Genomic DNA, 25,313 nt, shown 5'->3' with positions numbered 1-25,313 from the left:
ACGAAGAAAAAAAGGTTCTATAATGTTTGATTGCAATGGTTCCCTTAACATACACCACGAGATATCTTGTTCATCTTTCATTTCTGCTTTGGTCAAAACCCCAAACACCCAACTCCAGAAAGGTTTGAAAAAAAATAAGAAGAAGAGGAAACGGATCTATGCCTTACCCATTGCCGCCGCCGCAGCCGCCGTATTCATAACCCCTTCCTCAGGAATCACAATCCGCATCGCCTCATCCCTCACCCTCGCCGGCCCACTCTCATGCCCCCTCGGCACACCGGGTATCCTCTTCCCCTTCCCCATCTTCGCGCCTCCGGGTCCCAAATTCTTCTTAATCCTCGCCGAGGAATAATCGCAGCGACCATGGTCGTTGCAGTAACCCGTCTTGCACTTGTTATTGCTGCGGCACGAGGATCCCAGACAAGCGTCGGCAGAGGTACATGCGGCGCAGGAGCCCCAGTTGCAGTATTCGTCTGCGGAGCAGTGCGAGGGGGATGTGCAGGGGGCCGCGTGGTGGGAGGGTGGGAGACAGATGGGGGGTGGGGGGTTTGAGGAGGAGAGAGCGATGCGCGGGCGGAGGGAGGCGAATAGGGATGGGAGGGCGTCGGTGTGGCATGTGCCTGTTAGAGCATGTGAAAGTATGGGGCCGCGGTGTTGGGCCTCGTATTCTTGTTGTGAAGGGAGGGGTAAGGGTTCGTTTGGTATGCTTCTCTTGCGTTTCTGAGCCGGGGGTTGGATGGTTGGGCGGGCGGTGCAGGACTGGCATTTTCCGGCGGAGCAGAGGAGATGTGGTTGGCAGGGGGTTTTGGAGGTGCACATGTCGCCGATTTTGCCGGGTTGCGTCGAGTCGTTTGTGCAGATGCTGTTTTTGCAGAAGAGGTGCGGTAGACAGCCGTCTTGGGCGTCGCAGAGGTGGCCTTCGCAGCCGAAGGTGCAGTCGGATTGCTCGAGGACGAAGGGGTTCAGCGGGATTGAGGTGATGTTTGAGAGGCCGAGGCGCTGGATGGCGAATTCTTGCGTGTTTGAGTTTGTGAGCATTGAGCGCAGCTTTTGGGCGGTTTTTTCGTCTTCGGTCAGGGGCTTGATGGAGAAGGGAGGTGGGAGGTACGTGGACCAGTTGAAGTTTGAGCGTGCGGTTTGAGCAGCTTTCAACACCTGTTTGAGAGCGGTCCAGCTGGTGTAGCTGGGTTGAATAGGATTGATTCGGGCGGTCTTTCCCTCTTCGATGGTTGTGAGGTGCGAGTATAGCTGTTTTTGTTTTGTCAGTATATCTTCCCGATTCCTTTGCTCATTACTGGTGTAGGGCTGAAAGGGTTCTGGGAAAAGTGACGTACCCAAGGTATTCCCCTATAGTTCAATGCATTGCCCTGGTCAAACAAGGCTTCTTGCTTGTAAAACAGTCCAAAATCATCATTGTGCACGTAACTCCATTCCTCGACCAACAGCAATTTTCCATCGCCCTTCTTCTTACCCTTGGCGCGACCTGTTAGCGTATTTCCAGGCACAAACATATTCGCCCATGGCGTTCCTGCCGTGGCATCATGTTGCTTGGAGAAATATCCATGGATCCCGATAATGTCGATGGCTTTGCAGTCAAACACGCTGTCGGGGAAGTTCTGCCACTCATCTGGCTTCTGGGCGCCTGACACGCCGCCACTGATGACGGCAATGGAAGATGCATCGAGACCGAGTGTAAATTTCAAATGAGAGGCCATGTCGCAGATCCAGGACTCGCCAGCGGGAATGGGGAATATGCCGCTAAAAGGTTGATTCTGGATGTCGACGCCCTGCACAGGATTAGAAACCCACAAAGATTCACAGTTTGATTCAAGGAGATACTCACAAGAATGACTTCGGAGAGTGTGCCCCATGGACGTCCGTCGAAGTTTTTGGAAGGGTAGTGTTTGAAGAAGACTTCGAGACGAGTTTTGTATAGTTCTCGGTCTATCGAGCATAATTAATATTCTCTCCATGGAACGACAAAAGATTGACGACATACATTTATCTGAACTGTAGAAGTCGAGAAAGTATCCTCCGAGGTCCTTGCAGTATGCGTCGCAGGGAACATCGTTAGATCCCCGAAGTGCATGCGCGTCGTGCGGGGCAATAATGACTTTCATCTGGCCTGTACGCTTCTGTTAACATATGGAAGGGCAATTTCAGATAGTGCGGTGTATTGTACCCTTGGAAAGGTGGTGAATAGCCGCCAACGTGTCGTCGAATTGGTCAAGCAAGGACCTGTCAAAAGAGCCCAGTTCTGGCTCAGGCTATGTAGATTTGTCAACCAAGTGCCCTCTTTCTTGTCCCTGAGCACTTTTCTTACATCTGGATGGAGATCATCTGGGCGTACTATGAAATAATTAGCATATGATAAAAAATTTGAAAACAATCACATACTGAATAGCCGTATGACTCTTGCGCCGCTCTTGATGATTTCCTTAATAGTATTGTCTCTGTGCTCCGGTGCAAAGAATTGCAGCTGAGGATAATTCACACCACCAAAAGAATGATGATCAACCGTGATTCTCAAGCTGGCGGAGACTGGCTCCGTCAATGTCGCTAGTGACACCAGTGTCACGAGAAGAGTTGAAAAGATCATTCTTGCTCGGGAAACAGAAACAGATCCGTGACCAAATTTTCGAACGCTGCCTACTTCACACCATATAAGTCTTTTAGCAGCATGTGGACACGTATAGGCGATGCCGTACATGGACCTGTCTTCAGTAGCCGCTAGGTATAATGTTTACGATATTGAGGTTGCTCATATAAGTAGATTAATTGCGCTGCTTCGCGCAGCCAATCACGCGTCACACAAGGCTAAAGTTGGCAGGGATGTAAACTTTGACGACGGGAGAATGACATTGACTAGGTAAGGAAGACCATGTGAAAGAATTCAACATCGATCCGACTGACATTGCGGCTGCAATAGCCGGCGAGTCGCCTAAAAGAGACAAATAGCAGTGAGAATGGAAAGGTCGTGTGACCCAGAGCGATCAAAACATGCAATGCCGATTGAGAGCCACTTATGAATAGCCTTGTATAATGTGGAGCTGTTAGTTTGTTCCTGCTTTTGCCCAAATAGTCTTGAGAGGCGGGGTCCGCTTCGGGGTATGATACTTAGGCTCGGCGAACCGGCGCTGTACTCCGCATTCAAAATGATACGAGGCCTGGGAACAAGTAAGATTCCCGTTTCAGGTACGACGCTTCTGTGTCTGTGACCATATGTAGGTATCTATGCAAGACTTGTAGTCCCGCCGCAGCCGGCTCTTGTGGAGACATGTCTATCTGAGCTTATGTCTAGCGGTCATGCGTGGAGAAAAGACGCAGAATGGCTGCATTGCACCTGCAAAACCTGTCTCGGTGAATTGTTCACAAGAAACCAGACCAACGGTCTCTGTTCATGATAAGTTGCCTCGGGAATGGCTACCTCGGGCGGGCTTCATCCTACTGGCTTCCCGCATACAGTCTCGAGTTGTCGAAGAGCTACAGTGACTTCCTCTCCGAGACTATCACCACTGGTTGATGCAGGGAAGCGACCGTGTCGTAGGTCGCTGAGTGCGCCGACCACATCTTGCACCTCGCGCAAGACGTCTCTATTCTGTTGCTCTATCTCCGCAATCTGGGCCTCGAGACTTTGGCAAGCCTCTTCAATGTCGGAGTGGACCGTCTGTAGCGTGTGTGGTTTCTTGCGACCCTCGCCGGATAGCTGTGTATCGTGTAAGCAAGCTGGTGATGGTGTCGCAAGGCCGATGCACACAAACCTCTTGTTCCATCTGAAGTGCGATGGGGTCTAGTCCTGCAACAGTTGCATCGTCGACTTGACGCCTCTCGCGCGCATACTCGCGCCTCAGCTGTTTTGATCGCTTTACCTCATCGGCAATGTCCCGACGGACAAGCTCTATGTCCTTATCGCGCAATCGTTGGAGCTCTCGGTAGATGTCCTGGACAGCCGGGTTGGCACGATGGGCACGGGGGAATATGTCGGTGAACTCGCGCAGTGTGATGAAGTCGCGCAGAGGAGCCGGAGTTAGTAGAAAGTCACCCAGAATCTTGGCTTCTTGAGAGGGCATGGTCGGTATAGAGACTGTGCAGTGACAGGGCAGTGTCGTTGGTGGGCTGCTGGGAGAGGAGTCCTCCTGACAACGCGACGCGTGCTGGTCCGTGCGAGAAAAGACTCCCGTGAATCGCCTGCGACGACATCGTAGCAAACGTCAACTGATTTTGTGTGGCCGGATTCGTCGGTTGGTTCTTCATTTTGGTCAAAATCGGGATTCACGCTGTCGCAGTAGTCATCTTCGTAAGGCTAGTGGTACTCACAGGGGCACGCGATACGTGGTCGGTGAATCTCGCGCACCTTTTACGCCTTCCCTTCTGACTGCCAAACACTTCAACATCAAAATCGCCAGATATCATCGCAACCATGGCGCCAGCGGCTGCACCAGAGGCGACGTTCAGGAAAGACGAGAAAGTGTTTTGTTTCCATCACGAGCTGCTGTACGAGGCCAAGGTCCTTGAAGTCCGACCCGTCGAAGGCGACGAGAAGAAGAATGGCTTCGAGTACAGAGTGCACTATAAGGGCTGGAAGAACACGTACGTATATCTCAACTTACTCATTTCACGTCTACTCGCCGTTCCTGCATCTCCGATTGTTAGGTCATGTTTGCCTTGTCCCCCCATGCACTTCAGGCCCCTTTCGCAACCAGGATACCACTGCTTCCGAGACGGGCCTATATCATCTCAAAAACATGTAATCTGCTTATACACACTCTGTTGTCATCTTTGAGCGGATCTTTTAACACTCTGCAGCTGGGACGACTGGGTTCCCGAAGACCGCCTGCGCAAGCTAACCTCCGAGAACCGGGAGTTGGCTAACAACTTGAGACACGAGATGCTGGCTGCTCAACGCGCCGCAAGAGCTCAGCCCGCGCCCGCTAAGAAGAAGGCGCAGGGCTCAGTGCGTGGCAGTGAAGAACGACAAAGCTCTGTCACTGCTGCACCTCGTGGTCAGAAAAGGGTTCGCGACAACGACCTCGAAAAGGTATGAAGGCTCGGCGAAGCCAAGCGGCTTCTTTGCCTCGAGACGACCGGCTAACTGAACCCCAGGAAGAGACATTCCAGAACAAGCTGGCTGTCAGGATTTACATGCCCGACAGGCTGAAAAGTCTCTTGGTTGATGACTGGGAAAACATCACCAAAAACCTGCAACTGGTGCAGCTGCCTTCAGCGCATCCAGCGGGTGTGATCCTTGATGAGTATCAGAAATATGCCATTCAAACTGGAGCTCGCAGCAGCACCGAGCGCGACATTCTTGAAGAGGTGATTGCAGGTCTGAAAGAATACTTCAACAAGAGTGTTGGGCGTCTCCTGTTGTACCGCTTTGAGCGTGAGCAGTTTTACGACATCTGGACGCGCATTCAACAGCCAACTGATGAGCTTGCCGGAAAGACGCTCGCCGAGATTTACGGTGGCGAGCACCTTTTGCGCCTTCTGGGTAAGTCGTCTCGAGACCATGAATGATGTGATTATTAACCATGTGTCTTAGTTACAATGCCAGAGCTTATTGCTCAAACCAACATGGATCACCAGGCAGTTACTCGCTTGCGCGAAGAACTCAGCCAGATGACAACGTGGCTGTCCAAGGATGCCCAGATCAATACGTTCTTTGTGCCCACTTATGAGAGCCCAGGACAAGCCTACATTGACAAGGTCAAGTCGAGTACGTAGGAGGATGCCTGATTCGACCGCAAGAGACCAAGGGCCTCTAATCTGTTTTCCTGTTGAGTCACTCTGACGCAAATGTACTATGATCTGCTGCATGGACGTGGATACTGTTTGGTTGGCGCACTGGCGTTGTAGTTGGAAAGATCTGGGGCGAGATTATTCGGGTGATACCGATATCTTCTCTTTACACGGATTCTAGCATATTAATATACGTTTCGACGAAGATTTTGCTTTTCGGTGTGTCTCATTACGTCTTAAGATTTCTTGATTACATCCTCCAAGACCCCCACAGCCCAGCTCAGGCATTTGGCCATGTTCTCCTCAGCTTCCTTGGGCATGCCATGAATGTCAGTCTCTGCGCAGACTTTTCTGTCTAGCTGGCCGTTAACATCGCCGTTTTCAAACAAGAAACTGTGGTCGTGAACATAGTTGGGCCACACAATCTTGTCGACATAGCCTGGAGGGTCTTGCCAGAAGCCTTCGAGCGTCACGTATCCACTCCTGGCCTCGCGCCTTCGCTTTGCAGTCTCGTAGCTGGTGCGGAGAAAAAGACGGACGTCAAACGTGGAGCGTATGTCTTTCATGTCTTGGGAAAAGAGTAGGAAGCCATCCACAATGCATATCCGCTTTTCGCTCCACTCTGGCTTGCCCTCAAGTAAACCGACAACTCGCTCGCGCAATGCCTGGATCTCGGATTCAGGCACGCCATGCTCACCAACGCTGTTCTGATCTTCTTGGCTGACTAGCCAGTCTGGACTCTTGCCCTGGTCTTTGATGTGGTTCAGGGCTTGCTTGAGCGCAGGTAGATTGAGTGACTCGATGCAGTCCCAATCTTGGATTCCATTCTTGACGGGGATTTCAGCATCCGTCAGGTAAAAGTCATCGAGATGCAGGATGAAGAGTTTAGAGGGAGGGAATACATCGCGCAGTAGGCGGGACAGCGTTGTCTTGCCGGAAGATGAGGGGCCCGATATGCCGACAAGGAGGGGCGAGGACATGGTGATGGTGGTGGTGGGGGTTTGTCTATATCCACGACAGTTCCTGATGGCAATGCGTTTGTTAGAGCAAATGAGGCACCGGTACAGGTACTCTGCGTATACTAGCGCCCTATATGCGAGGCGCTTCTATTCGTATCTGGGGTAGAGCAGCCTTGACATGCAATCTGATCTCACACGTGCGAAATGGTGGGGCCATCGATCGTCGACGGCCCGCTAATTAGGTCCCCGTGTCCCAAGCCTGTACGACGCGACACCAGCACTTATACATACGTACGCACATATATGCTACAATTGTGCCTGCTCGGCAGAAACAATTCACGCCAGCAGCCATGGAGCCATCGCCGCTGACCCAAGTCTCGCGGCCCCAGATCTTCCAGCCCAAGATCATTCACCTCTACGAAACCCTATTCAAGGTGCGCTGGTGTCGAATGCGCCTCAACACCACGCCGCTGACCCACAACAGCAAACAGATGATGAGCCCATGGAACCCTCGGAGGGATTCTGGCGGGAGTTCTTCCTACACAAGCCAGAACCAGCGGGCCTCAAGCGTGTCCTGGCTTCGATGGCGCCCGACGAGATGCTGCACCAGCAAGCCCATTCGCAGCAACTCTTTAGCCAGGCCATGTTACGCATAAAGCAGGCCAAAGCCCCGGCCGACGACATCGCCCTCGAGGTACGCCTACGACATGCGCATTCACAGGCCGCACGCGCTTACCGCTTAGACCTTGACAGTCTTCCTCGACGCCGCCCTTGCTAAGAAGTACACCAACCCAAGCTCCGACATCATCTCTGTCCTCGCTGGTCTCAACGATGCCGATGCCGTCATGACCGATTTTGTCGCTACACTGGACACTGCCATACGCAATGGACGAGACAGTAGGTTGTCTCACTGTTAGCTGCAACAGGAAGCTGACCACGAGTAGTATCGCTGCGCCAAAAGGCGATTCGATGCGCTCTCGCCATGACTGCTGCGGGCTTCCAGACAGCACTCCCCTCCTACTTCACTCATCGAGACCTCTTCCCTGCACTCGTCAAGTATACACACGACTGTGACAACAGCACCGACATTCTGCCTGCCCTATACCTTCTTGGTCTACTCGCAAACTACAACAAGTTCGAGTTCCAGAATCCATACAGACTGCGACTGGAGGATTTCGTGAACGATGCCATTATTCAAGACATGATAGCATGTCTAGGCGCTACTTGCACAAAACTGCGTGACGCCTACGTGGCCGTTCAGGATGACATGCCCGAGGGCTGGACGCTTGGTTCGACGTTGAGCTACATTGGCTTGGGCGCGCTCGCCCCAAACTCTCGACCTGCATCACCTGTGCCCCCACCCCCGGACGAGGTAAAATCCCTCTTTGCTGGAATGTAAGCATAATGACTGTAATATACCCAACAACTGCTGATAATCATCTAGGCCAGGGCCAGAGGCCGGCGTGCTCCTCTCTACCTTTGACTTTGCCAACGCCAACAAGGTCTTCTGTTATAACCTAGTTACCTTTGGGTTGGGCAACAAGAACCAATCGTCGCCTTTTAGCGAGTTTCTCTCCGTGACTTCATACATGTTCCAGCATGCACACCGGTCTACCAGAGCCGCTCTGTACACGTATCTAAATCTGTTCGTCCTGCAAATACTTGTCGAGGACCCGGCGCTCTGCAAGCGCTTGTGCAGTGATGAGACGAAGCTCTCGGTGCGTTTGTGTCGCCAACGACAGCCGTTTCTTCCAATCGTGAGAGGTGAGCGGGTTCCCGCAGCCATCATCCTGGACATGATGTCCGATGGCATCAGTCACAATCTGCGGAGACGGTTGGATGTAGACTTTTACATGTAAGTCCTTTGCTGCTGCCACACTTTCTTGGCTAACATATGAAGACTGTGCCTCGGTGTTTTGTTGCGGCTGCTCTCGTACCTCAGTCGCACAAAAGCCCGCATCACGTATCATTGGTCAGAGCTTTGGAGAACACTACTATCGTTTGTCCGGTTCCTCACCACGTACGAGAGCGACATCAAATCAAACTACAAGTCGAATGGCATGATCAATCTCTTGGTCAATCTGTTGGCTTTTGCCCTCTCCAGTGGAGAAAACTTCCTTCCCGACTCTGCGGCATACGACGATCTCTTCTACAAACTAGTTGAGAGTGGCGACGTTCTCATCAAATTTAGAGATGCCTTTGGCCTATCTGGTCAATCTGACTCGATGCAGACACTTGTGAATGTCTCATCTCACTATCATTCACTGCTTGAAGAGAAGGGCAAATCACGCAGCAAACACCTAAGCCCACAAGAAGTGCAGGCCGTAATCAAGCAGGGATATGAGACTCTGTCTATTGATGCTAGCGAAGGCTTGGATCGATGGGAAGCTTTCCGTGAAGCGGACTACAAGTCGCTTCTGAAAAAGATTGCAAGGGCCGCCGTGGAAGATGCCAAGGCGCTGAACAGCGATAGCTGAGGCCAGTATTCAATGATATCCATTACAACATGATTCGCACCAACGGGGTCTACATGATACCATCTGTATTACTTATCAGTAGCACAAATGCAAAACACCAGTAGCGAACATTCATCGAAGAGCGTGTGATTGCATTCTTTGGTATCAGGGTCCTCCTGTTGAGCGGAATTACTTGCATGACTGCGTTCTAGCTGCGTCTGTTAGCTGTGTTATTTGGTACACCCAAAGACAAGACCTCGAGTACATGTCAGCACTACAGCCTCGAACCTGGTTGTCGGTATCAATCAGGGATCGCCGGACTTATACATTGCCCTCGATTCCTCGTAGCCAGTGTGAATTGTTGTATTATCTCATTTCAAGTCCAAGTTTGTGAATCTTGTTAATGTCCTGAGACGCCTTTCTTCTTCACTCAAGTCATAGACTCGCTGTCCGCAAGCAATGACTTCTGTGCCGCCTCCCATGACTGATACTACGGCATGGCCAAGAGAAAAGGTATGTGAGTTTCTCTGTATGTGGAAGTTGTGTTGACAATACTACTAGAATGTACTTGCCGCCGGTTATCCACAGGTTGCACCGCCGGCACACCTAAAAGTAGCAGGTGATGCCACAGTTGACTCTGCAGACATGAGCACTCCTCCTTGGGATGGCAATTATGTCACGCATCCAGCGATGGTCAATCCGCCTGTTCATTACGCCGGGAAGTTGGTGACACCCGCAGGCTATCACCTCGGGCCCCACGGTGAAGGCTGGAATTCTCCTCGTTCGTCTTTGTCAAGGTATCTGCACGAGTACTCGACGCTCTCTCCGGCTAGGCGCGAGAACCCAAAGATGATGGGATTTGTGACGAGTCTTGCTGTGCCGGCTCCAAAGACGAGGCCGGATTACGATGTTGTGGCTGAGTATCAAGGACTCAAGCTGGGTCGTATTAGTGACGCCGTTCCTTACTGTACGTACCCTTTTTTGGCTGAATTTTTTGGAAGAATGTTGCTGCTAACAGATCTTCTTCGTCTAATCCAGTACTCGGGCCTCGCAGCATAATGGACAGAATTCAAGTCGTACTCGAGCACTCGCAGGAACACTCGCAGGAGCACCGAAAGCCATCTTCCTCCCACTACACAACCTCATCCCAAGACACTCCGCAGCCAGTCTACACTCCACGAGACAAAGCACTCATGGCAATCCTAACCTCGCTCAACACTTCCGAAAGCCTACGTCTGGAAAAAGGAGACTGGTACCCTCAAGGCCTCGCCGCCCGCCACGACGCCCTCGTCCTATACGAAAACACCAGCAGCAACGGCATCCGCCTCGCATACGTCTCGCTCACCAACTTCATTCAACAAGCGCAAACATGGCTCCTCGCCCCCAACCCCACCAACAAATCCGGTGACGCACCCCACGCCAAAAACCCCTGGGCCCCTATCGCCGCCCAGCTCCGCTCCAAAGGCGTCGACGTCTCCAAATTAGACCTACAAACCTACCTCGACTTCACCCAGCACCTCTCCGCCTCGGATCTCCCCGCTAAACTCGACGAGATAGCCCAATGGGCCCACGACGGCACTCTCGAAGCGCGCTACGAGAAATTCATCACGGAAAAAGAAGCTACTGCCGCCGCTCAATCTAGAAACCGGGGCTTTCGACCTCTGCTACGGACTTCTGGTGCCAAAGATGCCACGAACAAGGTCTTTGGTGGCCCCGAAGCTCTATACTCCAAGCGCTTCACGCACGAGCATCCCATGGGTAAAGCGGCGTCAGTGAAGGCGAAGCGGCAGCGGCGCAGTGAGCGGTCGAGGGAGGAGGTAGAGAAGACTGTTTTGGCTAATGCGGAGCGGATTCGGAAGATGGAGAAGGGCAAGGTGAGTGCGGGTGATGCGGGGGTGTTGGCTGTGGATGAGACGGAGAAGAAGAGGAGGAGAAGGAAGAGGCATCGGGCGTTTTTTGTGACGTTTATGGTTATGGTGTTTGGAGGGGCGGTCGGGGCGATGTTGTGGGCTATGGGGACTAGACGGTGGGATTTTACGGCTGGGGGGCAGACGCAGTGAGTGAGTGGATTGCGGGGTTCTTACTCTTTCGTTGTGGACGAGATGAGATGAGGAGGAGTAATGGCTCTTGGTTTGGATGATACCTTTGATTTCTCGTGATTGTGAAAAGGTAGTTTTGGATCAACATGAGTTGTAATATCGGTTTTTCCCGCCTAAAAACAGCTCCTATAACTCACGTACGTATGCCAAGTTATCAAGCGCATTTCCTTCCTCCCACTAAAAAAGGTTACTAGTACTTCAACACTAGTACCATCCAACGGAAGTACCCGCACTCCCAAAAATAAACACCTTTAATCTCACCTTTTCTTCAATCTCCACCCCTAGAAACCCCCCAAAATCCACATCTACTTGGGCTCTTATTTACACACATCTTACCCAATCACACACCTCTCTCTTCCCGTGCCTAGAACTCCCCCAGCCGCAATCTCTTAATCTCCTAATCTAATCTCCCCCTCTCCCCTTCTTTCATTCGCCGCCCTTGCACTAGACTCCCGTCTAGTCTCCCCCACCCCACCCCTTCCACCAAACAAACCTCCCTCGTCTTCCCTCTCTCTGCCGATCTGCTCATTGAACTCGAATAGTTCCCACCTTTAATCTCCCATTCCACATCTACCCAACCATACAACCAGCTACTTTTACTTCTCTACCTGCAATTTCCCCTCTGCCCCCCCAAAATCTTAATAAAACCTTTAAAATACCCGTTTGTTTGCACTGAAATAAGGATCGACGACAAGGGGATAGAAACTAGTTTTCTTAGAAGATATATTTTGATTTTTTGTTGAGGTGATCTGGTGGCTTGAGCGCTGTTGTGGTTGCAAGAAGGGTTTAAAAAAAGCTAGGGTGTCGGGGTGGTTGGGGCGGCCACGTGGGAAAGAAGGGGGGGCAAGCTAGAGTGGTAAGTAGAGTTTTTTCTTTGGTGGACGGGTGGTCTGGGCTTTTTGGTGGTTTGGTCTGGTTGGTGAAAGGATAAGGAGGGATAAGACAAGGTGGAGATGGAAGGCGTATCGATTAGATTGTAACTACGCAAAAAGTGCAAGTCTCATTTCTGATCTTCTTAGTTTGCTTCTACGTTAATTCTCTAGCTATGCTGGGCATACAAACCTTTCTCATCTGCAACACTCCGCTTTTTCAGCTTCTGAAAGGACAATTCGGAACTATGCATCCCCCCTTTCGAATATCGAACTCAAATCCAAATGACAAAAAAAAATCAAATGAAAATCAAACTCCTTCCTCCCCCCCAGCCATCCATCCATCCATCCAAACCATCCCAAATCTTCAACCACCCCTGCCTCAACCCGCACAGACACACGTTCGCATTTCCCTCGTCACGGTCCGACTTCCTCAACAGCCCATCCCCGTATCACCACCCCCCTCCCCGAAACGGGCGCTTCAACGTTTCATCTCACCACGCAACAACAACAAAAAAAAGATTTGCAAAAAAAATCGTTGAAACCATATTTCCCTTGTTTGGCTTCCCAATTCCTTCCTAGTAGGGGTCATCCGAACCCTTTCTCCCCCCCTCCTTCCAGTCCAGGGAGGCAAGAAACCGGGGGAGAGGGGAGGGGGCGCGAGCGAAGAAAAAACCGACAAGGGGGAGTGAGGTGTGATGATGATGATGATGATGATGGTGTTTCACATGTCTTACTCTTGTTGCGTATGTTAGACAAAAATTTCGTTTCTGGGGAACGAAAACGGGGTTTGATAAGGATGGGCAGATTGCAGAGGCCGACGCGGCTAGTGGGGCTAGGGCTTATTCTGTATGTGTGTTCTTTTGCTACCCTATTCCAACTATGCTACTATTACAGATTTGGTGCTATTTTCCCCTTTAGAGGTGGGTGCAAGTTTGGTTCGGCGGTGCAGTGGGCGGGCGGGAAAGTGGCGCGAATTGCGTAAGTTGCAGTAGTTTTTAGTGTGCATTCGGGAGGATTAGATTTGATGGTTGAGGATTGCATTTCCCGTAAGCTATAGTAGATACGCATACGTAGTGTGTCTTGCGTGTCCCACTCTTTACTCTTGATCTGAAGCATTTTGTATGGTTGGTTAAGTTTCCAAATTTGACTCGATAGGCTCGGATCTTTCCATTAGTGTCGTGTTGCGAAATGGAAAGGAAAATCCTGGGTAGGGGTGGGAGGCGGGGGCAGCCATAAGCATGTGATGATGTCATTGTACATTGCGCGTGCGAGATTTAGAGTTTCTGGTCGAGGTCTCCGAAGTTTTGCCTTTTGATGTGCAACGCTCTCTCCACACATGCGCGTATGCGTCAGCAATGACAAAGTAGTAAGAGGCGTATAATATTCTCTTGGCCAAGCCGGAGAAAACATGCAGAATAATATAGTAGATGTTTCCGTTTCCGATGCCCGGATCTCAGGATACGAACAGCGACGTGTCAAATGGGCGCACGTTCTTACGCGGTAGGTAAGGATCAACAAACCCGGTGTTCGCTCGAGCGCGCACGCGCTGCGTAAGACGCCCCCACTTTTTTGCCTGCGTGCAATCGATCACAACCGGATTCGGTGATATAGCACCCATGTGCGCGTGCTTCAATCAGATGGTCGCGTCACGGACAAATATGTTCCAAGATGCAGAATCCATGTTCAATATGTGATATTGTAATGTAGTATGTGTGTGAGATCCATCCATCCAGATTCTACTCTACGTGATAGAGAGAAAGGAGATACAAAGGAAAATGGCGTATTAGAAAAATATCTATGTAGTAGTGTATATATATATGTAATTGTGGGGAAAAAAATGCAATGCTAGTGGATTGAATCCCCCCTGGGGACCAATATATGCAGGTGGTATCTTGGGAAAAAGCAACAACAATAACAACAACAAAAGGCAACGCCGAAAATGCTTGTAAACGCCGCCTGCCGTAATCCTCTGTCTTGTGACACTCGTATCTCTGTCTTGTTGCACTCGTCATCATGTCTTGTTACTCGTCATTTGTAGCTTTGAGTGTTGTGGTCAGCTGCTGTCGTCGCCGCTTGTGGTGGCTTCGCTAGCTGACGATGTAGACGACTTGTCAGATGACGGCAGAGGGCCGAGGGTCCAGCGCCAGTCTCTTGTCCTCTTCCGTCGTCCAGCGATGGGAGTCTGGGGACAAGAGTCGCTTTCATCTTCAGAAGAGGACGAGTCTCGCTTGTCGCCAGCGCGTGGGCCCTTTGACCGGGGCGAGCTCTCGGCGGATGCAAAGGTCGAGGTTGATTTTTGGAGCGATAGCTGCAGCGGCGATATGCTAGTGGTGGAAGATGTGTTGGAGGTGTTGACAATCAATGAATGATGTGCAGCTGACACGTCCGAGTCGGTGGACGAGGCAACGGACGAGATGGTAGACAGGGTAGAAACGGACGACTCGAGGTCAGAGTGGGCCATTGTGTACCTGGTCGTAGTGATTTCCTCTTCGAGTGGGGTGCGGAAGCAGACGTGCTTCTCTGCGGGGAACATGGGCCGACTGGAGGCCATCTTGCGCGGTAGTATTGAGCGAGCCGGGCTGTTTGAGAGGATGGAGACAAGGTTGTGGGGCTGCTTGTAGGGTATCGCGCTGGTGGCCGACTCGGCCGAGGCTGATGTGAGTATTGAGGAAAGGGTGGATGCAGAGCTGGGAGTTGAGGCGCTGTTTGCAGCAGCGGGCAGATGGCTCTCAATGGACAGCGAGGGTCGTTGTGGGCGCTGCAGCGTGGGGGCCGTGGATGGGCGCTCGTAGGCGTTTGTGTAAGTGTTGCGAACAGTAGGCGAGGCGGCACTGAGAGTGTCGAGACGGAGGCTGGCGCCCTTTCCTAGGATGCGAGGCTGCTCGGTGTTGATGGACAGCTTGGGGCGGGCGGGTTGCTGGTGCGGCGGGGGTATTATAGGCAGCGAGGCGGTCATGGTGGACATGGCAGATGATTGCGAATATGGCTTGGGCATGGAGGGGTGTGACGGTTGGATAGTTGAGAGCATCATGTGTGCAGCCCGGCGTGCTGGCGGGGAGCGGGCGGGCAGATGATGCGGCGGCGGTAGTGGCGGTCTGGTGGACTGGTGCTGCTAGTGGTCCTGGTGATGGTGGTGGTGGTGGTATAGCAGCAAGCAAGCAGGCAAGCAGGCTTGGACTGAGAGAGAAAAAAACGAAATGGGGGCGTGGGCGTGGGCGTGGGTGGGTAGGCGGAGGGGTGGTGAGGGTATTAAACAGCTTGCGGGATACCACCAACCAGCGCCATGGACCCGCCCATGTCCAAGGGCTTTTCTTGACGACGGCTACGACGAGCTTTCTCGCGCTGGGACACGAAGCGCTTGGCTGGGGGGGTCGAGGGCTTTGCAGCGACAAGGTCCCAAAATACCCCCCCCGGCTAGCGCGGTCCAAAGATAGAGTGCGGAGCGTGGCAAAAAACACTACAAGACGCAGCATCCAACCGGGCGGCCTTGGCACAGCGCCGTTGCGTCCACACACAGCCCGCCTTGACGCGCCTCAATCAAGCCTGTCCAGCCCGGCCACTCGCCGGCCTCCCCGCACACGCAGCCCGCCGAAACACGCTGCTGCTGTTGCCGGCCTGCCCTGCGACATCTGCTGCCTCTGCCTCTGTGCTGCATCTGCATCTGCATCTGCATCCATCCATCGTCGGCATTCCATCGACACTACTTCACTTACACACACACACTCTCTCTCTCTTACACCCTGCTTGCACCTGCTCCTCTCTGCGGCACCACTCCCGGCGCTTCCACCATGCAGCCCGCCGCCGCCGTCGCAGCCAGTCCTGGTCCTCCTCGCAACAAGACCCCCCAGCGCCAGACCACCTCCATCATCCTCCACTTTGTTCGTAAGCACCAAGGCCTCCACCACCGCCGCCTCTCAGCCTCGGCCGCCCAGCTAACGCCCTGGTCTTTCGTATCCTCCAGGACTACGTGCGTCTCTGCTTACCCGCTGCGGCAAAGTAGTTGCGCAATCACTAACCCTGCCCATATTCTTCGTCTCCACAGGACTGCTTCTACGCAAGTGTCTTTGAACACGAAAACCCGGCCTTGAAATCTGTCCCTCTGGCCGTGCAGCAGAAGCAAATCCTCGTCACCTGCAATTACGAGGCCCGCTCCCGAGTATGTCTCGATGCGTCTGCGCCACATGCCCGAGTCATCTGTCATTGACCCTCCTACCTGCCAGGGTCTGCACAAACTGCAGCTGATTCACGACGCGCAAAAAGCCTGCCCGGATCTGGTCATCGTCCTCGGAGAAGACCTGACCCGTTTTCGTGATGCCTCCAAGCTCCTCTATGCCTTTCTCACTTCCTTTTCTTGGAACAAACGCTGCCAGAGGCTAGGTTTCGACGAGGTCCGTTGAGCCGCGCTGCCCTTTTCTTGCTCTCTCCAAGGCCGCCTCCGTGTTGAAACATGCCTAGGTCTTCTTGGACGTCACCGACATGATTGAGTACAACGTGTCCATCCTCAATGTCAATGACCTCAGCAACGCCTTCTTCTGTCTTGCCAAGCATGACCCCACAGTCGGCTTCCCTTACGATGCAACGCGCCTGACTGGTCACTTGTATCCCGAATCGGTGAATGATGGCTTAGGTAAGCCAGACGGCGTGCCTCGCCAGATCATCCCAAACTGCAAGGCTGACGCTCGCCTTTTCTTTTTTAAACGCTCGCGGCTGTTGAGCGCCTACTGACACTCGTGACCATTGCCCATCATCCTGCCACCAACATCGTCCCCGCCCGTCGTGCAGCCATAGCCGTTTGTTCATGGCGCTAATGTGCAATAGGAACCACTTTGTCAGATCCACTGCTTCTCCGATTGGCCCTGGCTAGCCATCTGGCGCACCATTTGCGGACGAGGCTCGAATCCCACATGGGCTATACTGCCACTGTTGGTGTTTCGACAAACAAGCTACTGTCAAAGCTTGTCGGTAACACGCACAAGCCCAACGCTCAAACAACCCTAGTCCCACCCTACGTTTCCAACGGGGACAGTAAAACTTTGGATAATGTGACACGCTTCCTTGACGCGCACGAAGTGGGCAAAGTTCCTGGAATAGGCTTCAAAACGGCCCAGAAGCTTCGCGCACATGTGCTGCAGCGCCAAGCAAGTTTCGACACCGGCTTGGTATACGGAGCCACCCAAGAACATGTTTCTGTGCGTGATGTGAGAATGTACCCGGCCATGGGCCCAGAGATGCTCGACAGACTATTGCATGGTCCCGGTGTGCCTCAAGGTACCGGTGCCAGAATATGGGGTCTGCTCAACGGCTGCGATGAAACCAAAGTCGAACAGGCCCGCGAGACTCCACGGCAGATCAGTATAGAAGATAGTTACATGCGTTTGACCACGTTGGATGCGGTAGTCAAAGAGCTGCGTGTGATTGCCAAGAGACTGATTGAGAGGATGCACATGGATCTGCTTGATGAGGTCCAAGACCATGTCCAAGACCAAGACGCACCTTCAGTCCCTCTAGAGACTGCAAAGCGATGGCTGGCGCACCCAAAAACCATTCGTCTCTCCACACGACCTCGCCCGCCTCAAAACCCAGATGGCAGTCGAAACCGGTCCTCTGCGCGCATCTCCAGGTCTGCTCCTATGCCTAGCTTCGTATTTAGCCTCAAAGACGACATTGCCTCGGTGACTGAAAAGCTACTTTGCGAGACTCTTGTTCCGCTGTTTCGACGACTGCACCCCGACAAGGGTGGTTGGAACCTCAGTTTACTGAATGTCGCTGCCACCAACATGGCTGACGCTGCGAGCGACAAAGGCGGCGTTGGGAGAGATATTAGCAAAATGTTCAAGCATCAAGACGAGACCCTGCGGCAATGGAGGGTCGAGGAACCGCCAGCCGCTGATATGGAATCCGTGCAAAACATTAATACAGGGGATGGCTCGGGCTTATCGCCCAACATGGACGTCTCGAGTGACAAGATTGCTGCAGCGTTCGGTTCCGAAGACGTGCCGACGGCTTCTCAGGAGGTCGATACTTCCGCTCCCGATGCATGCGAGATGCAGTACGAGAGTAGCACGACTGACAGGGATTCATTCATTTGCAGCGAGTGTGGTGCTTTGATGCCGTTATTTGCCATGGGAGCCCATTACCGTTGGCATGCACAGAGATGGTCCGAGAAATAAGCACCAATAAGCACCAATGAGATCAATGACTATATGACAGATTGGAATTGGTGACCCGTGGTGATTGCTACCCCGCAAAAGAAAGATCTCCCTAAAGTCCCTTCCCAAAGGGGAAACACCCCGCAGAACCCGAGATCCGACCCTTATTATGGGTGTGTTCGGAACGGCTTCCTTGGCATGCCGACATGCCATGTGAACCAAAGTGACCTCACCCACATGGCAAGCTTTAAGCAAGGCGCAAATCCGCTATTGTAATGTCCACATCCTACTGAGAATTCAGTCCTAACAACCCTACACAATGCCTGGCTCATCACAACTACCCATCAGTCTCCTGCGCGACTCCTTCATCGCGCGCAGGAACTCGCCCAACGGACAACTCATTGCCTTTAACATTGATGTGTAAGTCTCTGGCCAGACGAATTGTAGTACGACGTCTTTTAACATTTCGAATAGTTTGCGCAATATTGTCTTCCTCTTCTTCGTTCTACGATGGTCGCGCATCACCTTTTACCAGCTCAAGGGTCGCGGCATCTTCGGCTCGGCCACTGACGCATACTTGAGCATTCGTCGCTATCTCTACGGTGTCTTTCTGCGACTTCCCGGTGTTCGCGAAAAAGTCCAGGAGCAGGTTTCCGAGTCGATCATGGGTTTGGAGCGCAAACTTGTACCCAGTGGACCTGGCGTTCAGCGCCTGACCAGCCTACCGGCCGAGGGATGGAGTGAAGACGAAGTGCGCGCCAAACTCGATGAGCTAGCCAATATGGATCATACCCGCTGGGAGGATGGACGAGTCAGCGGTGCGGTATATCATGGTGGAGACGACCTGATCCGACTACAGACGGAAGCTTTTGGCAAATTCACCGTGTCGAACCCCATCCATCCTGATGTGTTCCCTGGTGTAAGGAAGATGGAGGCTGAGATTGTGGCCATGGTATGTTCGACTTGCAGTAATCGATCAATGACGCGACTAACATCTACCAGGTTCTTTCTCTCTTCAATGCTCCCCATGATGCCGTAGGTGTTACAACTTCCGGAGGAACAGAGTCTATTCTCATGGCCTGCCTGTCCGCACGCAACAAGGCTTACAAGGAGCGCGGAGTAACGGAGCCCGAAATGATTCTTCCTGAGACCGCACACACCGCTTTCCGCAAGGCTTGCGAATACTTCAAGATCAAGATGCATCTTGTAGAATGTAGGGCCCCGAGCTACAGGGTCCATATTCCGTCCGTCTCCCGGTTGATCAACCCCAACACCGTCCTACTGGTCGGATCGGCGCCCAACTTTCCCCACGGTATCATCGACGACATCTCCGCGCTGAGCAAGCTTGCCTACAAGAAGAAGATTCCGCTACACGTTGACTGCTGTCTCGGTTCCCTGCTCGTTCCTATGCTCGCCAAGGCCGGCTTCGATAACGAACCTTTTGATTTCCGCCTCAAGGGTGTCACCAGCATCTCTTGCGACACGCACAAGTATGGATTTGCGCCCAAGGGCAGCTCAACTGTGCTCTACCGCTCTGACGTATACCGCAAATATCAATACTTCATCTCCCCAGACTGGTCCGGCGGTGTATACGCATCGCCATCCATTGCAGGCTCTCGTCCCGGTGCGCTGATTGCAGGATGCTGGGCAAGTCTTGTCAGGCAGGGTGCAAACGGCTACCTCGACTCTTGCCTCAAGATTGTCGGCGGCATGAAGAAGATTGAGGCCGCTATCCGCGAAAAGCCCGAGCTATCATCTGACCTCAAGATTATCGGTCGCCCCATGGTCTCCGTTGTAGCTTTCCTCTCGAACACACTCGACATTTACGACATTGCTGACGGCATGTCGGCCAAGGGATGGCACTTGAACGCTCTGCAGAGCCCACCTGCTATCCACATTGCTGTCACTCTGCCCATTGTTGCCGTCGCGGATAAGCTCATCAACGATTTGATCGATGTAACCGAGGAGGTCCGAGAAGCTGAGAGGAAACGCATCGCCGAGGGCAAGGGAGCAAAGGGTGCAGTCAAGGGTGATACCGCAGCACTATACGGTGTTGCTGGCAGCTTGCCCAACAAGAGTGTTGTCGAGGACTTGGCAAAGGGTTTCCTCGACACACTGTACAAGACCTAAGCGGATTACATATTCTCATTGCGATGATTATGAGCATGTATTTCTTTTGGTTTTCTCTTCCTTTTGTCCAAGTCGCATTAGATGTATATCCCGGGTAGTTTGTTCAAAAACGTCATATTGGTATTGAAGGCTGTAAAGACAAAGTAGAGTTCTATGTTGTAATTTGGCTTTAGAGAAGGCTGAAGCCGAATAAATTTTCGTTAGATATCAGCGTGTAAGCCTTGTTTTTCTTTGGAACAATTGAGTAGCAGAATGAGAGAATTTCAAAAATATTTCAATAAAACTCTAATCACTATGGTGCGATTGAGTCTTTTCTTGTATATCCTAGCCCACAAAATCGTTTCAATAATCATACAACCATATTTTCATCTACAGCGCCGCCCGTGGCGTGGTACTTACTCCCACCTCACTCGCTTCCTGCAACCTCGCCGCCTGCTGCTCCAGCGGCTCCTTCCTCCTCGGCCTCTTAAGATCGGCCTCCGTAACGCCATTAAGCCCAACCTTCGTCAACCCCATAACAGGCGGATCCCCCTTCTTCACAAACTCATACAAGCCGGGCAACTTATTGCCCGCCAGCCTAAACGCATCCTTGACAACCTGCTCATGCAAATCGCCCTTTATTTCAAAGATAATCTTGCTAACCGCGACCCTCGCGGTCCAGCGATCAAAACTTCCTTTACCTTTACCCATACGCACATCGTTGCCAGACGTGTACACGCCAATGTTTGCCGCGACACGCATGTACAGACGGAACTTCATGCCGCGGAGGCGCTTCTTGATGGTCTCCTCGGCGATGCGGAGCTGGTGTGCGGAAATGCGCCGGTCGTGGTCGCGCATGCGTAGTCCGTAGTCGCCCCAGACGACTGTGGTGCCGCGCATGCTGCCGCCAGTGGGTACGTGGCAGCGGCCCTTGCGTGATTTACGTGATTCACCGGCTTTCGGGGCGAGGTACGAGGCGTGTGACGGGGTTGAGGAGAAGAGGCGCAGACTGCTGGGTGCGGGGGGTATGGCGAATTGGCATTTTGGGAGACTGGGCTTTTGGAGGACTGAGAGAGGGTTAACGGTGGTTTAGGACGTTGATTTGTGCGCCGTACGTGTGGGACGGGTTGCAGAGAGGGTCAATTGCTTGAATTGAGATAGTAGACTCGGTGATATCCTTGGTGGCGGCATGATTGTTGTGTCTGTGGGTGGGGGGTTGAACTTTTGGTTAGTTGCGGTGCCGGTGGTGCAGTTGGGAACATTGAAGTTCTGTCCCGCGCCAAGATGTGGCTGATGCCTGCCTATGGGTGCCCCGTGTGCGTGTGGCTTTGCGCTGCCCCAACTGCGTAATTGCCTAATGACCGCGCGTGGTCGCGTCGACTCACGTCCGTTGCGCGCCGCCCACCAAAACCAACTCCGCCGCTAACTTCACCCCCAAAACTTTCCATACTCACACCCATCTGGCTGACCAACGCGGCAATTCAATGGTAGAGTAGCGGTGTGTGTTCTTTGCCCACAATTCAAAAATGCCAGCCGATATTCGCAGCTTCTTTGGTGGTGGGCCCCCGAAGCCTAGCCAGGATTCACAAAAGGATGAGCCTGCACCCAAGAAGGCTGCACCCAAGAAAAAAGGTCGTACGAGCAGGGTTGTGGAGGACTCTGATGACGATGAAGAAGAGGCAAAGTGAGTCGAGTATTACATTATCATTAGTGACGACAAATATTAACACTACATAGGCCCAAGAAGGCATCACCAAAGAAGCCAGCCGCTAAGAAAGCCAAACGTGAACCAACGCCAGAGCCTGAACTCGAAGAAACGACCACATCTGCATTTTTCGGTAGCTCGAATAAACCCAAGCGAACAGAACCTGTAAAGAAGAAGGCAGCCGAGGCACCAAAGACAACACCGAAGAAGGCAGCTGCAAAGCCGAGTGGGAAGGCAGCCAATGGCAAGACTTCTGGACGTGCGAAGAAACCTGTCACATCATACGCTGAGAGGGATGACGACGATGAGTTTCCGGATGATGACCTTGACGGTGCGGATGATATCTTTAGGGATAACGTCAAGGGTAAGAGTAAGGACGACTACCAGGAGGCTTCGGAGAGCGACGAGGATGTTCCCATCCAGCTGCCACATCGTGGAACACCAAAAGCTCCAGCAAAGCAACAAAAGGCGATCAAGGACGAGGATGAGGACGAGTTCGACCCTGATGACGAGGATGTGGATATGAAGGATCTGGATGGTGATGACGACGACGACTTCGACGAGGAAGAAGCTGCTAAGACGAAATCGAAGAAAGTATCAGCCGCCAGCAAGAAACGCAAGTCCCCAGAACATGACGAAGATGAAGATGAAGAGGATAAGCCGGCAAAGCCCAAGGCGAAGAAGGCTACCCCAGCAAAGTCACCAGCGAAGAAAAAGGCGAAGAAAGATGATGTTGAAGACAGTGCTGATATCCAGGCTATCTACGACAGCATACCTACCGTACGCGCTCCGACGCCTCCTCCCAAAGACCCGAATGGGAAATTCAACTGGCAAGCAAATGCGGCTCGTGGCGATGCAGGACCGACACAAGGCTCTTCCGCTGATATGCCACAAGGCTCAGATACCTGCCTTGCTGGACTGAATTTTGTCTTCACTGGTGTGCTGCAAAAGTGGGGTCGAACTGAGAGTCAGGAGCTGGTCAAGCGTCACGGTGGTAAAGTAACTACCGCTCCGAGCAAGAAGACCAATTACGTCGTCTTGGGTGAGGACGCTGGACCCAGCAAGCTGCAGAAGATCCGGGACATGAACATCAAGACAATTGATGAGGATGGCCTGACTCTGCTGATTGAAAAGTTGACAGCAGCGGGTAACAAGGGCGACAGCAAAGCTCAGGCAGTGTATGCAGAGAAACAACGCAAGGAGCAAGAGAAGATTGAAAAGCAAGCTGCAGAACTCGAGTTAGAGGAAAAGAAGCGCCAGAAAGAACTGAAGGCTGCAGCTGCGGCGGCTGGAAACAAGACAGCATCTGCAGTCACCGCTGCTGCTCAAAGCGCAGGCCCAGAAGTTGACTCTCGGTTGTGGACAACCAAGTACGCACCCACATCACTTGCTCATATATGCGGAAACAAGGCGTCGGTTGAGAGACTGCAACGATGGCTACAGGCTTTCCCGAAGAGTCTCAAAACGGGTTTCAAGCTTGCTGGTAAAGATGGCAGCGGAGTGTTCCGTGCTGTCATGATTCATGGACCGCCTGGTATCGGTAAAACCACTGCTGCACATCTCGTTGCCAAGCTTGAAGGTTACGACATTGTGGAGAGAAATGCCAGTGACACCCGAAGCAAGAAGCTTATTGAAGATGGTCTGCGTGGTGTCCTCAGTACCAACTCCCTTCACGGCTACTTCGCTGGAGACGGAAAGAAGGTTGAAGGCTCCAAAAAGAAGCTTGTACTCATTATGGACGAGGTCGACGGAATGTCTGCAGGTGATCGAGGTGGTGTCGGTGCACTCGCAGCTGTTTGCAAGAAGACGGAAGTTCCCATGATCCTCATCTGCAACGACAGGAGACAACCCAAGATGAAGCCATTTGATTACGTTACGTTCGACCTCCCTTTCCGACGACCAACTGTTGATCAGGTGCGATCACGTATCATGACGATTGCGTTCCGTGAGGGTCTCAAGATGCCTACCCCAGTTATCAACGCTTTGATTGAAGGCAGTCATTCTGATATCCGCCAAGTTGTCAACATGATATCGACTGCTAAGATCGATCAAGAAGTCATGGACTTTGACAAGGGCAAGGCCATGTCGAAGAACTGGGAGAAGCATGTGGTTTTGAAGCCGTGGGACATTACGCAAAAGATTCTTGGTGGTGGCATGTTTGCTGCGAGCAGCAAGGCTACTCTCAACGAAAAGATTGAGCTCTACTTCAACGACCATGAGTTCAGCCCGCTGATGCTTCAGGAAAATTATCTCGGCACAAATCCTACCCTGTCGGGAGGCTATTCTGGGAAGGAGAAGAACCTCAAGAACCTTGAGCTTGTGTCACAGGCAGCAGACAGCATTAGTGATGGCGATCTGGTCGACCGAATGATTCACGGATCTCAGCAGCAATGGAGCCTGATGCCTACGCATGCAGTATTCAGTTTCGTGCGACCCGCAAGCTTTGTGGCTGGCAACACTGCTGGAAATCAGACTCGTTTTACATCGTGGCTGGGCAAGAACAGCTCTGCCAACAAGCTTAGCCGAATGGTCAAGGAGATCCAGGCTCATATGCGACTGCGATCTTCTGGTGACCGTCATGAAATCCGTCAACAATACGTCCCGATGCTCTGGACTGATCTTGTCCAGAAGTTGCAAAAGGAGGGCAAGGAGGCGGTGCCCGAGATTATCGAGTTGATGGACAGCTACTACCTCACCAAGGATGACTTTGATGCAATCATGGAGCTGGGTGTTGGTCCTATGGATCAAGAAAAGGTCAAGATTGATTCTCAGGCAAAGTCAACCTTTACTCGACTGTAAGTCTGGACATGACACTGGATTTTGACTGCATGACTAACCCGATACTAGATACAACCAGCAATCACATCCTCTGCCTTTTATGAAAGCTTCGTCAGTTACGGCACCAAAGAAACAAGCCAAAGAGAAGCCGGACTTGGAAGAAGCAATTGAAGAGTCAGATGAGGGTGAAGTGATTGAGGAAATCAAGGACGAAGATGACGAGGATGTGGATCTTTCAAAGGACAAGTACGTCAAGCAACCGAAGAAGAAGGCTGCGCCCAAGAAGCCGGCTGCGGCGAAAAAGGGGGCGAAGAAGAAGGCCAAAGATGAGGATAGTGAGGACGAGGAGGACGAGGATGTCAAGCCAAAGGGCAAGGGAAAGGGCAAGGCGAAGGCTCCAGCAAAGGGAAAGAAGTGAGGTGTGTGTGTGTGGGGGGGGGGGGGGTG

General features: G+C 52.3%; 11 protein-coding genes across 11 annotated transcripts; 6 read left to right on the top strand and 5 right to left on the bottom strand.

Moving 5' to 3' along the window:
- Nucleotides 1–156: 156 nt before the first annotated feature.
- COCCADRAFT_7481 (glycoside hydrolase family 5 protein) lies at nucleotides 157–2,599 on the bottom strand (the record flags this gene model as incomplete). Its single annotated transcript, XM_007717011.1, has 7 exons — nucleotides 157–1,248; nucleotides 1,335–1,787; nucleotides 1,844–1,944; nucleotides 2,000–2,125; nucleotides 2,183–2,267; nucleotides 2,324–2,349; nucleotides 2,398–2,599. 7 exons carry the CDS (start codon nucleotides 2,597–2,599, stop codon nucleotides 157–159), a joined length of 2,085 nt encoding a protein of 694 aa, XP_007715201.1.
- Nucleotides 2,600–3,439: 840 nt separating this feature from the next.
- Nucleotides 3,440–4,070, bottom strand: COCCADRAFT_103836 (uncharacterized protein; the record flags this gene model as incomplete). The annotated part of the gene is made up of 2 exons (XM_007717021.1): nucleotides 3,440–3,706; nucleotides 3,762–4,070. The coding sequence occupies 2 exons, from the start codon at nucleotides 4,068–4,070 to the stop codon at nucleotides 3,440–3,442; spliced, it is 576 nt and encodes a 191-aa protein (XP_007715211.1).
- A 350-nt stretch (nucleotides 4,071–4,420) lies between these two features.
- COCCADRAFT_39298 (uncharacterized protein) lies at nucleotides 4,421–5,724 on the top strand (the record flags this gene model as incomplete). Its single annotated transcript, XM_007717020.1, has 4 exons — nucleotides 4,421–4,590; nucleotides 4,807–5,038; nucleotides 5,104–5,491; nucleotides 5,543–5,724. The coding sequence occupies 4 exons, from the start codon at nucleotides 4,421–4,423 to the stop codon at nucleotides 5,722–5,724; spliced, it is 972 nt and encodes a 323-aa protein (XP_007715210.1).
- A 251-nt stretch (nucleotides 5,725–5,975) lies between these two features.
- On the bottom strand, nucleotides 5,976–6,719 carry COCCADRAFT_103794 (uncharacterized protein; the record flags this gene model as incomplete). The annotated part of the gene is made up of 1 exon (XM_007717019.1): nucleotides 5,976–6,719. The coding sequence occupies one exon, from the start codon at nucleotides 6,717–6,719 to the stop codon at nucleotides 5,976–5,978; it is 744 nt and encodes a 247-aa protein (XP_007715209.1).
- Nucleotides 6,720–7,048: 329 nt separating this feature from the next.
- COCCADRAFT_7477 (uncharacterized protein) lies at nucleotides 7,049–9,175 on the top strand (the record flags this gene model as incomplete). The annotated part of the gene is made up of 6 exons (XM_007717010.1): nucleotides 7,049–7,132; nucleotides 7,183–7,392; nucleotides 7,442–7,595; nucleotides 7,643–8,093; nucleotides 8,143–8,553; nucleotides 8,599–9,175. 6 exons carry the CDS (start codon nucleotides 7,049–7,051, stop codon nucleotides 9,173–9,175), a joined length of 1,887 nt encoding a protein of 628 aa, XP_007715200.1.
- A 438-nt stretch (nucleotides 9,176–9,613) lies between these two features.
- Nucleotides 9,614–11,214, top strand: COCCADRAFT_39295 (uncharacterized protein; the record flags this gene model as incomplete). Its single annotated transcript, XM_007717018.1, has 3 exons — nucleotides 9,614–9,667; nucleotides 9,716–10,121; nucleotides 10,193–11,214. The coding sequence occupies 3 exons, from the start codon at nucleotides 9,614–9,616 to the stop codon at nucleotides 11,212–11,214; spliced, it is 1,482 nt and encodes a 493-aa protein (XP_007715208.1).
- A 2,964-nt stretch (nucleotides 11,215–14,178) lies between these two features.
- Nucleotides 14,179–15,156, bottom strand: COCCADRAFT_103783 (uncharacterized protein; the record flags this gene model as incomplete). Its single annotated transcript, XM_007717017.1, has 1 exon — nucleotides 14,179–15,156. One exon carries the CDS (start codon nucleotides 15,154–15,156, stop codon nucleotides 14,179–14,181), a length of 978 nt encoding a protein of 325 aa, XP_007715207.1.
- Nucleotides 15,157–15,913: 757 nt separating this feature from the next.
- COCCADRAFT_103824 (uncharacterized protein) lies at nucleotides 15,914–18,295 on the top strand (the record flags this gene model as incomplete). The annotated part of the gene is made up of 5 exons (XM_007717016.1): nucleotides 15,914–16,003; nucleotides 16,168–16,281; nucleotides 16,346–16,513; nucleotides 16,581–16,752; nucleotides 16,959–18,295. The coding sequence occupies 5 exons, from the start codon at nucleotides 15,914–15,916 to the stop codon at nucleotides 18,293–18,295; spliced, it is 1,881 nt and encodes a 626-aa protein (XP_007715206.1).
- A 298-nt stretch (nucleotides 18,296–18,593) lies between these two features.
- On the top strand, nucleotides 18,594–20,404 carry COCCADRAFT_103816 (uncharacterized protein; the record flags this gene model as incomplete). Its single annotated transcript, XM_007717015.1, has 3 exons — nucleotides 18,594–18,694; nucleotides 18,749–19,226; nucleotides 19,277–20,404. The coding sequence occupies 3 exons, from the start codon at nucleotides 18,594–18,596 to the stop codon at nucleotides 20,402–20,404; spliced, it is 1,707 nt and encodes a 568-aa protein (XP_007715205.1).
- Nucleotides 20,405–20,773: 369 nt separating this feature from the next.
- Nucleotides 20,774–21,574, bottom strand: COCCADRAFT_39291 (uncharacterized protein; the record flags this gene model as incomplete). Its single annotated transcript, XM_007717014.1, has 2 exons — nucleotides 20,774–21,450; nucleotides 21,499–21,574. 2 exons carry the CDS (start codon nucleotides 21,572–21,574, stop codon nucleotides 20,774–20,776), a joined length of 753 nt encoding a protein of 250 aa, XP_007715204.1.
- A 335-nt stretch (nucleotides 21,575–21,909) lies between these two features.
- Nucleotides 21,910–25,284, top strand: COCCADRAFT_103809 (uncharacterized protein; the record flags this gene model as incomplete). Its single annotated transcript, XM_007717013.1, has 3 exons — nucleotides 21,910–22,032; nucleotides 22,143–24,883; nucleotides 24,936–25,284. The coding sequence occupies 3 exons, from the start codon at nucleotides 21,910–21,912 to the stop codon at nucleotides 25,282–25,284; spliced, it is 3,213 nt and encodes a 1,070-aa protein (XP_007715203.1).
- Between the last annotated feature and the right edge of the window lie 29 nt (nucleotides 25,285–25,313).

Source organism: Bipolaris zeicola (genome assembly GCF_000523435.1).
Source record: "Bipolaris zeicola 26-R-13 unplaced genomic scaffold scaffold_162, whole genome shotgun sequence".
Lineage (NCBI taxonomy): Eukaryota > Fungi > Ascomycota > Dothideomycetes > Pleosporales > Pleosporaceae > Bipolaris > Bipolaris zeicola.
The sequence above is the reverse complement of the archived record's forward strand: the minus strand, read 5'-3'. Positions and strand labels throughout refer to the sequence as shown.